Source organism: Ranitomeya variabilis, chromosome 4, assembly GCF_051348905.1.
Source record: "Ranitomeya variabilis isolate aRanVar5 chromosome 4, aRanVar5.hap1, whole genome shotgun sequence".
NCBI lineage: Eukaryota > Metazoa > Chordata > Amphibia > Anura > Dendrobatidae > Ranitomeya > Ranitomeya variabilis.
The window spans coordinates 251,773,959-251,787,697 of NC_135235.1; the positions used below are offsets into that span (position 1 = coordinate 251,773,959).

General features: G+C 50.4%; 1 protein-coding gene across 2 annotated transcripts in view; it reads right to left on the minus strand.

Annotated features, from left to right (window-relative positions):
• Positions 1-13,739, minus strand: part of SORL1 (sortilin related receptor 1) — a 64,280-nt gene that overhangs the window by 20,890 nt on the left and 29,651 nt on the right. The window contains exons 21-34 of one of the 2 annotated variants that reach the window (XM_077249467.1): positions 10,199-10,337; positions 9,916-10,089; positions 9,242-9,355; positions 8,876-8,998; positions 8,464-8,583; positions 4,539-4,664; positions 4,357-4,464; positions 4,149-4,280; positions 3,775-3,906; positions 3,344-3,478; positions 3,075-3,233; positions 1,445-1,591; positions 1,153-1,281; positions 681-807 (exon numbers count right to left, since the gene is read on the minus strand). In XM_077249467.1, the coding sequence (XP_077105582.1) occupies positions 681-807; positions 1,153-1,281; positions 1,445-1,591; positions 3,075-3,233; positions 3,344-3,478; positions 3,775-3,906; positions 4,149-4,280; positions 4,357-4,464; positions 4,539-4,664; positions 8,464-8,583; positions 8,876-8,998; positions 9,242-9,355; positions 9,916-10,089; positions 10,199-10,337 (1,865 nt within the window). The remainder of the gene's footprint in view (positions 1-680; positions 808-1,152; positions 1,282-1,444; positions 1,592-3,074; positions 3,234-3,343; positions 3,479-3,774; positions 3,907-4,148; positions 4,281-4,356; positions 4,465-4,538; positions 4,665-8,463; positions 8,584-8,875; positions 8,999-9,241; positions 9,356-9,915; positions 10,090-10,198; positions 10,338-13,739) is intronic. The other variant, XM_077249468.1, reaches the window with a different exon arrangement.

Sequence of the window (13,739 nt, forward strand, 5' to 3'; positions counted from 1 at the left end):
GAGTCTACCGTGTTATGGTGGCGGCTTACAAAATCTTTTGGCCAAAACAAAAGCTGCCGGCTATGTGTGTGATCTGGTGATGGGAACTGTTAGGGTATGTGTCCACGTTAAGTAAACGCTGCGTGTTTGACGCTGCGTGGGGCCACAGCGTCAAACACGCAGCGTCCAGATGTTCCAGCATAGTGAAGGGGATTTTATGAAATCCCGTCTCCACTATGCGTGGTAACACGCACCCGGCGGCCCTGCGACTCCGGACATGCGGGGCTTCTTTTAAGATCGCAGCATGTCCGTGTTCCTTGCGGCAGCTGCGCCGCCGCAAGCTATAACACAGGGCCCTATGTGTGGGGTGCGATGATCCCGCATGTGTGCAATGAACACATCCGGCATCATCGCGTCACAGTAGGGGGCGGGGCTTAGCGCCGAGCAGGTTTGCCGCTCCGACGCAACCGCCGGCCATCCTGAAGGTGGATACGTACTCTCAATGTGTGATTGGTGAGAAGTGGAGTTTTTCCAAGAGAGAGCGGTGGGACTGTGGACAGTTTGAGGGGTGGAGCGTGGAGGCGGGGCTGGGGTGGAGCCTGGGCGGAGTCTCAAGGGGGCCCCGAAAATTTTGCCAGTATGGGGCCCCGAAATTTCTAGTGGCAGCCCTGGGTGTAATCCATGAGCCGGCGCAGCATTACCTGTAGAGCACGTTGTAGACGCAGGACGCCAGCGGCATCCTCTTGGGTCGCGCCCACGTCAGGGTGATATTGCCGGAGAAGTCTGCGGACCACTGCAGATTCTGGACCTTGTAGACCACGTTGTCATCTAGAGCAGGTAAGGGACAAGTCAGGTGACACAAGCTCACAAAGTCCAATAATCCGGCGCCTTTATGTGCTGGATTACTGGAAGTCTTAAGTCATGATTTTTTTTCCTGGCTTTCTTTATATTTCATTATAAATACTTTATTCATCCCTTTTTTACCAGTGTCGAGAGGTTGGCTTGCTGTAAGTGAACGGGAACAATGCTGGTTGTTGTGCTGATGACAGCTGCAGTCTGTTACAATGTGCAATGTCGTTCCTTCCTAATCTAATCACAGCTCTCCTGCACCGACACATTGTAACAAATGACACCTATGGACAGCACAGACTAGAAATGAGAAGTGACACTTACCGGTGCAGTTATTCTCATCGCTGCCGTCAGAACAGTCCAGAAAGCCGTCGCAGCGGTCAGACAGCGCAAGACAGGCTTCACCGTCATCACACAGGGAACCGTTCACACAGGAGGACGGTCTGTGAGTCGCTGCAGAGGCGGCAAATATGGATCAGTGTAATGGCAGAAGAACAACACGACCGCCCAGTCCGGCTCCGCAGGTACGTGCAATCCACTGCTCTCTGTTATCAGCCATCACTATCATAATAATTACATCTAGTGCTCTCTGTTACCAGGAAAACACCAAACTTACGGCAGTGAAGCTCATCTGTGCCATCCTGGCAGTCCGTGATGCCGTCACAACGCTTCCACTTGGGCACACAGTATTTCCCCTTCTGGCATTCAAACTCAAAGCTGCTGCATTGGTCGTGTGATGTCGAGCTGGGCGAGGTGGCGTTGGCTGCCAGTGGAAAGACCGAAAAAAGAGCAAAAAAAAGGCCTGATTGACTCACAGTCACCCGCACCCCGAACTCTCACAGTCACCCGCACCCCGGACTTTCAGTCACCCGCACCCCGGACTCTCACAGTCACCCGCACCCTGGACTCTCACAGTCACCCGCACCCCGGACTCTCACAGTCACCCGCACCCCGAACTCTCACAGTCACCCGCACCCCGGACTTTCAGTCACCCGCACCCCGGACTCTCACAGTCACCCGCACCCTGGACTCTCACAGTCACCCGCACCCCGGACTCTCACAGTCACCCGCACCCCGGACTCTCACAGTCACCCGCACCCCGGACTCTCACAAGTCACCCACACCCCGCTCCAGTCTCACAGTCACCCACACCCCGGACTCTCACAGTCACCCGCACCCCGGACTCTCACAGTCACCCGCACCCCGGACTCTCACAGTCACCCGCACCCCGGACTCTCACAGTCACCCACACCCCGCTCCAGTCTCACAGTCACCTACATCCCGGACTCTCACAGTCACCCACACCCAGCTCCAGTCTCACAGTCACCCACACCCCGCTCCAGTCTCACAGTCACCCACACCCCGCTCCAGTTTCACAGTCACCCACACCCCGGACTCTCACAGTCACCTGCACCCTGGACTCTCTCAGTCAACCACACCCAGGACTCTCACAGTCACCCGCACTCCGGACTCTCACAGTCACCCGCACCCTGGACTCTCACAGTCACCCGCACCCTGGACTCTCACAGTCACCCACACCCTGGACTCTCACAGTCACCCACACCCCGGACTCTCACAGTCACCCGCACCCCTCTCACAGTCACCCGCACCCCGGACTCTCACAGTCACCCGCACCCTGGACTCTCACAGTCACCCGCACCCCGGACTCTCACAGTCACCCGCACCCTGGACTCTTACAGCCACCTGCACCCCGGACTCTCACAGCCACCTGCGCACCCAAGCTCCAGACTCTCACAGTCACCCACACCCCGCTCCAGTCTCACAGTCAACCACGCCCCGCTCCAGACTCTCAGTCATCCGCACCCAGACTCTCACAGTCACCGGCACCCCCGCTTCAGACTCTCAGTCACCCGGACCCCCGTTTCAGTCTCTCACAGTCACCCGCACCCACGCTCTGGACAAATTAGGGAGAGGGACACGTACATCATATACCAGTAATAGGACAGCCGTCCCCGGACTCTCACAGTCACCGGCACCCCAGCTCCAGACACTCACAGTCACCGACACCCCAGCTCCAGACTCTCACAGTCACCGACAACCCCAGCTCCAAACTCTCAGTCATCCGCACCCTGGACTCTCACAGTTACTGGCACCCCCACTCCAGTCTCTCACAGTCACCCGCACCCCCACTCCAGTCTCTCACAGTCACCCGCACCCCCGCTCCAGACTCACAGTCACCCCCCCCCCTCCCCCGCTCAGGACAAATTAGGGAGAGGGACATGTACATAATATACCAGTAGTAGGACAGCCATCCTCGTCAGAGCCGTATATACAGTCCTTGTAACCGTCACACACCCACGTATTCATGATGCAGACACCATTGTCACATCGGAAGTGATTGGCCGGGCAGGTGGACGGTCGTGTGGTCGTCTGAGGAATGGTTGCTGTTCACCGTAGAAAGAATATTTTATTTTAAAGGTAGAAAAGTTTAAGTCTTTATATCGACATTGAGTAAAAGGAAAACGATTTTTCTTCCGTGTGACAGAAGACAAACCTCCGCACTCCTTCTCGTCTGACCAGTCCCCGCAATCGTTCTCGCCGTCACATTTCCACCGGGTGGGTATACAGTGGCCATTCTCACACTGGAACTGATAGTAGCGGGCGCAGGCGGGGGTGTCCGTGGGGTTCGCTGCAGCAGAGGAGACAGTGTGAATAGTGGAGCAGCCAATATACCAGACATTAAAGGGCACTCCACCTACACAGAATGGAAATGTATCACCACCAAAGAACAAAGGAGACGGCTTCCATTATGTCCCATGCAATAGGACATAGTGTCCCCCATCACCAGGAGGCTTAAAGAGCCTCCTGACAAACGTGGAGGGGGCTGTAAGAACACTGTACGGTGATTTCCAGGCGCTGAGAGGGGTCATTCTCGGTGTGTCTAGGTGTTAGGTGTTATCCTGCACACGTCTGATGGGGACTGACCGCAGTTCGCCTCGTCCGAGTAGTCGCCGCAGTCGTCCATGCCGTCGCACTTCCACACCAGGCTGATGCAAACTCCGTTTTGGCAAGAAAAACTCTGAGAATCGCAGTTCTGCTTAAATTCTGGATCTCGAGCTGTTAAAAAGCAACAAAACAGATTACTACTGTATGTAAATCCTCACCCACTTCACAGCTGCAGGTTTATTACAATTGTGTGGGCTCCGGACAGGAGCATTTTACTTGCCCTGATACATTGTAACAATCCGACAGAAGAGGGATCAGTGTTGTTACAGAAGATTGACTAGACTGGATACATTGTAACAAACCTTCAGCTGTAAAGTAAAATATCTGCATCACTGAAGCGCTGTAATACTCACAACATCCAGCGTAGGCGGGGTCCTCATCGGAGCCGTCGTGACACTGCACGATGCCGTCACATACCATGATATGGAACAGACACTGCAGCCTGTTCTTACACACAAAGTCCATGTAGCGGGTGCACAGGGGCTCTGCGGGCACAGGGAACAGTAATTACCAGGTATTCCACCAATGGCCGACCGCTGGACCCCCGGGGGCCGGACTCACCGCAGTTCTGCTCGTCTTCCCCCTCGGAACAATCCTTCGCCCCGTTGCAGTGTTTCCCGGACGGGATGCAGGTTCCGTTTCTGCACTGGAATCCATTGCACTTCTTTTCTGTGGGTGACAGCAGGGACACAGTCACATCCCCGTACACAGCACATGGCAGCCCCCCGCATTCGGCTCCTTACCGCAGATGGCGTGGTCCTCATCGGAGCCGTCCTGGCAGTCGGAGTCGCCATCGCAGACCCATCTCTGGGGGATGCAGTGACTGTCATGACACTGGAAGCTGGAGGGTTCGCAGGTGTGAGAGACGGCTACGGAGAAGAGGGTGGCCGAGGTCGTCACGTCTTACGAGAGTTACTGCACCCACTGACGCTGGCAAGACAGCCGGCTCTGTGCCTCAGCAGGACCCTCGCATGCAACCCCCTGCATATACCGCCGGAATAACCACGAGGACCCCCTGCAGGAGGGGTCGTATCTGCAGACAGCGGCTGCAAGCTGTTTGAGAGCTCCCTCTAGTGTATAGAAGGTTGGTGCTACATGACGCAGAGGATTTGTGGTTAAATATATTTTTATTAAAGAGAAGAGAATTTTACAAGAAAAACAGTAGTTGAAAACTACGTCAATGATCAAAGTACTTTTTCTTATAATATACAATTCGAGAAGAGTAACACAAAAAAAACACTCATTCACAAACCTTGCATAAATCTTACAAAAAAGAGAGAAAAAAAAAAAAATTAGAGGGAGTAAACCCTCAAGAATGACTACGGTATCTTTAACATATAAGCAATGACTCCTTGCCCCCGCAACAGGCGAGGACTTTCATTACCGTAAATAAAGTAAAGCATACCTAAAATCAGTTCGCCCATGTCCCCTAAAGCGAGACATGCACGCAGATAGTATCATTATAAAAGTAACTGGTAAATCATGGTACAGACCTATCACACCGAGCTGGTGGAAGGTGAACAGCTCACCCAGGGGGGAGATAGAAAGAAGAAAAAATAGAGGGGGGAGCCCAATTAGGTGGGGCTCAAGAAAAGATATATAAAATGAGAACACGAAAAGAAAGGAAGAGTAGCTTAGTAATCGACTGTAGAATAGACAGGTGTATTCAGGTAAACAGGTCAGGGAAACGAGCAGAATCTTTAAATAGAATCCATTCAGTCCAGGTACCTAAGAAGGAGACCCTTGTCTGTGAAAGGTCTTCTTCAATTTCCTCCATCCTAAAGATGGTTTCAAATTCTGAAAACCACTCCACAACATCGGGGGGAACCGGGTCTCGCCATCGGCGGGGGATGACCGTTCTAGCAGCTGCTAGGCAAAATTTAAGGATGTCCTTTTTTTGGGATCTCACCGAACCGGGAATCATGGAGAGCAATGCCATCTCCGGAGTACCGGTGATGTGCTTGCCTGTGATCAAACCATAATTTCGGAACACTTGGTCCCAGAATGTTCTAATCAAGGGGCAGTCCCACCAGATATGCAAAAGGGAGCCAATGCCATTTCCACACCTCCAGCAGCAGTTTGAAATTGAGGGTGAAAATTTGTGTAACCTGTCAGGTGTGAGGTACCACCTATATTGCAGTTTATACCCCTTTTCCGAGGCCTCACTGGAACTCGGGAGTTTATGGTTCATCAGGAAGCAACGCTCCCAATCCTCATCCGACAGAGTCCGCCCTAAATCCTTCTCCCAAGCAGACTGGAAATAGAGCCTTGCGTCAGAGTCAGGTGTTGAAAAAATTGAGTAGAGGGAAGAGATTCCCCTGCTCGGGGCGTCACCACCGGCAAACAACAGTTCCAAGGGAGAGAGTCTACAGTTCGAACCCCTAGGCAAATTCAAAGAGGCCAGGAAAGACCGGACCTGCAAGTACTCCCACCATAGAAGTTTAGTGGATAGAGATTGGGTTTGGAGGGAACAGAGGGTGGGAATCTCGCCACGCTGTAAGATATCACCAACCCGTATGTCATCCTCGTATTTCCATCCCATGAAGGCTTTCCTGTGAATGCCCGGAGGAAATGCCGGGTTGCAAAAAATAGGTGTAAGAAGGCTGGCCCCAGAAGGAGCGGACCCCTTCACCCCACTGCAGTGCCATGCCCTCATAGCCTCTGAGGTTAGGAAGGAAAATCTCCCCTGTTGAAGAGCATATTGCTTTGGGATCCACTGAAGATACTGAAGAGGCAAATCGGACCATTCTTGTTCCAACTCTACCCATTTTTTAAATTTAATTTTATATTTCCAGTCCAAGAGGCGAACTAATATGGCCGCCCTGCAATAGTTTCGGAGGTTGGGTAGACCAACCCCACCAAACTGGCGTGGCCTAGATAAAACCTTGTAACTCACCCTCGGTATTTTCCCCTTCCAGATAAAACGGGAAATCAAGGACTGTATTTTAATAAAAAACGATTTATGTGGCCAAATGGGAATTGCCTGAAAGATATAAAGAAATCTCGGCAGGATATCCATCTTTACCACCTGAATCCTACCGAGCCACGACAGCCTCAATGGGCCGTAAGACTCCAGAAGGGATCCCACCTTGTTCAAAATGACCTGATGGTTCAAAGAAAATAATTGAAGAGGATCCGAGGTGAGGTTCACCCCGAGATATGAAATCTGATCCCGTTGCCATCTGAAGGGGAAGGCCTGCTTCAAGGAAGCCACCACGGAAGAAGATAGAGAAATGTTTAGGACCTCAGTTTTGGAGTAATTAATCTTGAAGTTACTTAAATCCCCGAAGGATTCAAACTCCTTCATAAGCACTGGAAAAGAGACGACTGGGTTAGAGACAAAGAGGAGGATGTCGTCGGCAAATAGGGCCGTTTTATGGTTAGAGTTTCCAACCTGAATCCCGGAGATACTGTCATTAACTCGGATAGCCTTAGCCAAATGCTCAATAACTAAAACATACAATAGGGGCGACAACGGGCAGCCTTGTCTAGTACCGTTCTGGATATAAAAACGATCGGACAAAGATCCATTGACTCTAACACGAGCTGAGGGTTTTGAATATAATGACATAATTTTCCCCAGGAAATTGGATTGTAAGCCAATATGGGTCAGGGTCTCCCGTAGAAAATCCCAATGGACTCTATCAAAGGCCTTTTCCGCGTCAATCGACAGAAGACAAAGAGGGGACTTTTGCATCTTGGTCCTCTCAATAAGGAGAAGAGACCTGATAATGCTGTCCCGCGCCTCCCGGCCCTTGACAAAGCCCACCTGATCAATGTCGATAATAGATGGGAGAAGTCCCGACAATCTGTCAGCCAATATCTTAGCAAATAATTTTACATCGACGTTGATCAGGGAGATTGGCCTATAACTCCCGGCCAGTAGGGGATCTTTATTAGGCTTTAGCAGAACAGAAATATGAGCCTCTAGAGACTGGGGGGTAAAACTATTCTCCTCAGAAATCGCATTAAAGGTGAGGACCATTTGGGGAAGCAAGTCAGATAGAAGGGATTTATAGAATAAGGGAGTGAACCCATCCGGCCCAGGACATTTAGAGGTGGATTTAACAGCTTCTGACAGCTCCTCAGGGGTTACGTCCTTTTCCAGGACAGCCAAATCCGCCTCAAGGAGGGACGGGACCTTGATCCTATTCATATAAGATTTAATTTTATTTTTCAACGTGGTGGGATCCAAATCAGCGAACCTGCCCCTAATGTTGTATAGAGATTTATAGAACTTTTGAAAGACCTCTAGGATCTCCTCATTACTATGGACCAGTTGGCCCTTATCATTTTTGAGTGATGAGATAAGGGTGGGACCCGATCTGGGATGAAGCAGTCGTGCAAGAGGGCGCCCGCAAACATTAGCTCTTTTGTAGAAAAACCCTTTAGTTCTTTCCTTGTCACCCATAAACCGTCTATCCAGCAGGCCTTTAAGTTCAAGCCTTTTTGTAGTGAGCTCAACCAAAGTCTCAGAGGACCTCGAATTCTGACGCAGAGGATTTGGAGTTCTGTACCAGGAGAGCGCAGCTCCGACAGATATAAAGATCCATTGCGGAATGAATCAGTGCCGACGACTGGCAGCAGCAATGACCGGATGATAAACCGCGCAGATTCCCGTCAGGGGGGTGTACAGCAATGCAGACGGCCGCAGCTCCCGTGACCTACCTGTACAATTGGCCTCATCAGACCAGTCCCTGCAGTCATTGTCCCCGTCACAGACCCACGACTGCCGGATGCACATCCCCGAGCTGCAGTTAAACTCGTCCTCTTTACACCGATGCGCCTCTGCAAAGAGTCAGGTGGTAAGACGCGTCAGGGAGGTATCTAATGTATCCAAGCACGGCCGCCACCGTCCGGCTGCATCCAGGAACCTGAACAAAGCACAGACCTCTCCTGTGCTGGTCATTTGTTACAATGTATCAGTGCAGGGAAAGTATCAGTCTGGAGTGCACAGATAGACTGAATACAACTGCAACAAACCCTCAGCTGTACGGAATATTAGCCCCCATCCCTCGATATTAAAGGATCCCCCCCCCCCCCCCCCCGGGCCCCTGTACTTCCCGAATCTGCCGCTCACCACAATGACTCTCATCGCTGTTATCTCCGCAGTCGTCCTCCAGGTCACACTTATAGGACAGGGGGATGCAGGACCCCGACTCCTGACAGCGGAACAGCGTATCGGGGTCACAGGCCGTAGTCGCTGAGGAGAGAGAACGCCGAGGATCAGCGAGCGCCGAGCACGCGGGGGAATCGGAAGATTCACAGAGTCCGGATCATAAGCCCCAACACCCCGCAGCCAGCCCCCTGTACATGAGCGGAGCAGGCAACGCAGGGGACTACAAGCTATTACCCCCTGGTATCAGCCATTACTGGGGGAGGAGACTACAGTCTATTACTCCCTGTTATCAGCCACTTCAGGCTGGGGGCAGCGGTGCGGACTCACGGCAGTCCCTCTCATCGCTCATGTCCCCGCAGTCGTTGTCGTTGTCACACTGCCAGATGCTGTTGATGCAGTTCCCGTTGGAGCAGCGATACTGACTGGGCAGACAGGAGATCTCTGCAGAGAACACAAGAGACAAACCGATAAAGGATTCCTGTAAGGAGAAAGCATGGCGGCGACGCTGCTGCACTGATGGAGGGGGGGGGGGGGCACTGCTGGGTCAGCTGATGTGGTGGTGACCACTCCCACCATCCTATAATGGTCACCTGATGCATCAGCTGACTGTTGGTGATAGAGCAATCTTCAGTGACCAAGCCTGAGTGAGGAGCTCTCGGGTGCAGTGGTGCTTCTGCTGGGTTCATTATCCTGGTGCCTTTATTCTGCTGTGCGGCGCTTTGCAGCAGAGAAAGCGAAGTGTTTATTTCCTCGTCCCTTTGGTGTTTGTCACTATCCCCTGTGTAGTAATATCTGCAGAAGGGAGGGGCCCGGAGGTCAGAAGCAAGGGGCCTGAATGTCAGGTGGGTGGGGCCCGGAGGTCAGGTGGGTGGGGCCCGGAGGTCAGGTGGGTGGGCCCCAGAGGTCAGGTGGGTGGGGCCCGGAGGTGAGGTGGTGATTTGCTGTGCGATGGGGTAAGTCTCTCTGGGTTCTGGCTATCCTCGCTCGGCCCCAGCGCTCACCTTGCTTGGCGCAGGTCTTGTTCTTCAGCTGATAACCATGAGGACACTCGCACTGCGCCTCCCCAGCAGAGGAAGTCTCCTCCTTCACCCCCTCCGGACAACGGCAAACTCGGCTGTTGTTGGCCTTGGGCAGACACAGGAGACGGCAAGAGTTCGATGTACAAGAATTCATTCCTGTGTGGGAAACCATCAGCAGGTATGTTAAAGACCACAGATAAGACGCTGGTACAACCACTGTATTTTACACAGATCAGTGACTGACATCTGGGTTATGTTACATTACCCATCCATTTGCCCTTATAGAAAATCTTCATGTCCATCACTCCTGACAATCGACCAATCAGAACTTCCGCCTGGGCTCCATTGTACTTTGAGGCCCTGAAGATGCTGAGCTGGGACCAGTCGTCCCAGTAGACTTGATTCTGTCAGTAGGAATAGCAGCGGTATTAAAATACGTGGGGCTCAACTAGCGCATAGGGGGGCACAAATAGCGTAAATGGGGTAATACTAGCATATAGGGCATATTACTAGAGTATAGGGGGTATTGCCAGCATATGGGGAGGGGGTACTACCAGCAAAGAGGGGGTATTACTAGCATATATGGGGCATTACTAGCATATATGGGGCATTACTAGCGTATATAGGGCATTACTAACGTATGGGGGGTTTTACTAGCATATAGGGGGTATTGCCAGCGCATGGGTGGTACTACCAGCATATAGAGGGTATTACTAGCATATATGGGGCATTACTAGCATATATGGGGCATTACTAACATATAGGGGGTATTACTAACGTATAGGGGGTATTGCCAGCGCATGGGTGGTACTGCCAGCATATAGGGGGGTATTACTAGTGTATATGGGATATTACTAGTGTATAGGGGGTACTGACAGCATATAGGGGGTAATAGTAGCATATATGGGATATTATTGGCGTATATGGGGTATTACTAGCGTATATGGGGTACTGCCAGCATATAGGGGATATTACTATTGTATTTGGGATATTACTAGTGTATATGGGATATTACTATTGTATAGGGCAGTGTTCCCCAACTCCGGTCCTCAAGAGCCACCAACAGGTCATGTTTTCAGAATTTCCTTAGTATTGCCCAGGTAATAATTGCATCACCTTCACAGGCAATAATTCCATCACCTGTGAAATACTAAGGAAATCCTGAAAACACGACCTGTTGGTGGCTCTTGAGGACTGGAGTTGGGGAACACTGGTATAGGGGGTATTACTGGCATATATGGGGTATTACTGGTGTATATGGGGTACTGCCAGCGCACCCACAAATCTCTCCACAGTTCTGCACTGCCTTATATCTCCTCTCTCATCTCGGTCTATCACCCTACACGTGCCCTCCGTTCTACAAATGACCTAAGACTAACATCCCCCGTAATCCGAACCTCACACCTCCATCTCCAAGACTTCTCTCGTGCTGCTCCAGCTCTCTGGAATGCACTTCCCCAGACGATCAGACTGATACCTAGCCCTGACCAATTCAAGCGCGCTTTAAAAACCCATCTCTTCAAACAAGCCTACCACATCAACTACTCAGTAAACTAACTTTGCCCTGTTCCCTCCTTCCAAATATTACTCTGAATCTGCACCCTACTATTCATCTGTCTCCACACCCTCCATGCACATGATAGCTGCACTTGATACTTGACTCTTGCACTTGAACACACGGGCTGATGACCGGATCATGCAGCTTTATATGAAAATCCCTATTTATTATAATTGCCAGACCTGAAATAACAATCACTTTTCACCTATTGTGTCCCCCCATTTCCTTGTAGATTGTAAGCTTGCGAGCAGGGACCTCACTCCTAATGTCACTGTTTAAATTGTCTTAACTTGTATTGAATTTATTGTCTGTACATGTCCCCGCTTAATTGTAAAGTGCTGCAGAATATGTTGGCACTATATCAATAAAAATTATTATAATTATTATTATTACTGGCATATATGGGGCATTACCGGCATATATGGGGTTTTACCAGTGTATAGGGGGTATTACTAGCATATATGGGATACTACTAGCTGTCACGATAATATGAATATGCCATGTTTTGAGTATATACCTAAAGGGTCCATGGCTTTTCAGACACACGCTGTGTGCTTTTCCGACCCCACTCTTTAGCTCTGTTTAGAAAGTTCTTCTCTTTTTGCCTTCAGGCAACTCCCTCCCCCCTACTATATAGTGTAATGTGAGACCAGCCAGCACATTCACTGAAGAATTTATATGGCTTTGTGCTGCGAATGCCAGGGTCCTTAAATTCCTCATTCCCCCCTCCCGCCTAATACCAGCCAAAACTGGTACAGAAACTGCATGGGACTCTTTGTTCTTTTAAAGTTATGTATAATGGCACCAATCAGGGATAGAGATATAAGGATTATATATTCCGGATGTCCATCGAGAGATCTATAGCTCACTGAAATCGCTAGGAGCTAAACCCAATGAGTGCAAGGAGTGGGTTTCTCCGTAAGCGGATCATGTAACTACTGTTTATACTTAAAAGAACCCCCCTGACGTGGTGAACATCCTGATCATGGTGTTCACATACGAGGTTCATACAGCGAGTTATGTATCGAAAAGGCTTGTCATAACTCTAAGAAGGGGGGGGAATTCAGCCTCTGAGTGAGGTCACCACAGGGGAAGTGCCTTGGTTTTGGGCTGGGAGAAAACTGAGTGTGACATCAGTCTTGAGTGTCTTTTGCCCGGGGTGTAGCTGCTATACAGATGTGTGATGCATCTTGATGTGTTCCCTGAGCACATGGTCAGCCAGGAGATGAAATGATCTGAACGAAATGTAAGTGTTTTTTCAACTTTAAACCCATTTTATTTGTAGTTGTATTATACATACGAAACTTGTCTTTATAATATATTTTTATACTTCTGTAAACACTGCCTACCTTTTTTGGAGTAAAATATAAAATTACTAGCTTTGTCTCTCCTTGCTCTATAAGTACAGTCACGTCCTCCAAAGTGAATTACGCTACCAATTTGGGTTGGCTCCGGACCCGTTAATGATTAAAAAATAGGGATTTTTGTGTACTCACCGTAAAATCCTTTTCTCCGACCCATTCATTGGGGGACACAGACCGTGGGTGTATGCTGCTGCCACTAGGAGGCTGACACTAAGTGATACAAAGAAAGTTAGCTCCTCCCCTGCAGTATACACCCTCCTGCTGGCTCTCAGCTAACCAGTTCGGTGCAAAAGCAGTAGGAGATCAATAACAACATATGAGCGTATAGCATGTCACATTACATATGAGAGTATAGCATGTCAAATTATAAAATAAGCACAAACTAATAATAGGGAGGGAGCTGTGTCCCCCAATGAATGGCTCGGAGAAAAGGATTTTACGGTGAGTACACAAAAATCCCTATTTCTCCTTCGCCTCATTGGGGGACACAGACCGTGGGACGTCCCAAAGCAGCCCCTGGGTGGGGACAACATCAGATCAGGCCGGTGTAACCGCTACTTACAAGTGCGTCACCGCGGCCTGTAGAGTCCGCCTGCCCAGACTCACATCTGTGGAAGTGTGGGAATTATAGTGCTTCAAGAATACATGCGGACTGGAGGAATTTGCAAGCTTGCGGCCGTGCTTGCCGACGTCTGGTGTCTAGAGCCCTCAGACAGGGAGATAGGCTGACATCTAGCACGGAAGGACTCCTGGATGGTGAAAAGAATCCACCAAGCTAACATGGCTGATGAAAAGGCTAAACCCTTCCTGTGACCGTCAGGAAGCCGTCTTACCATCGAGAAGCCCAAGTAAAGTGTCCAACCTTCGGAAGGACGCGGTCCTCG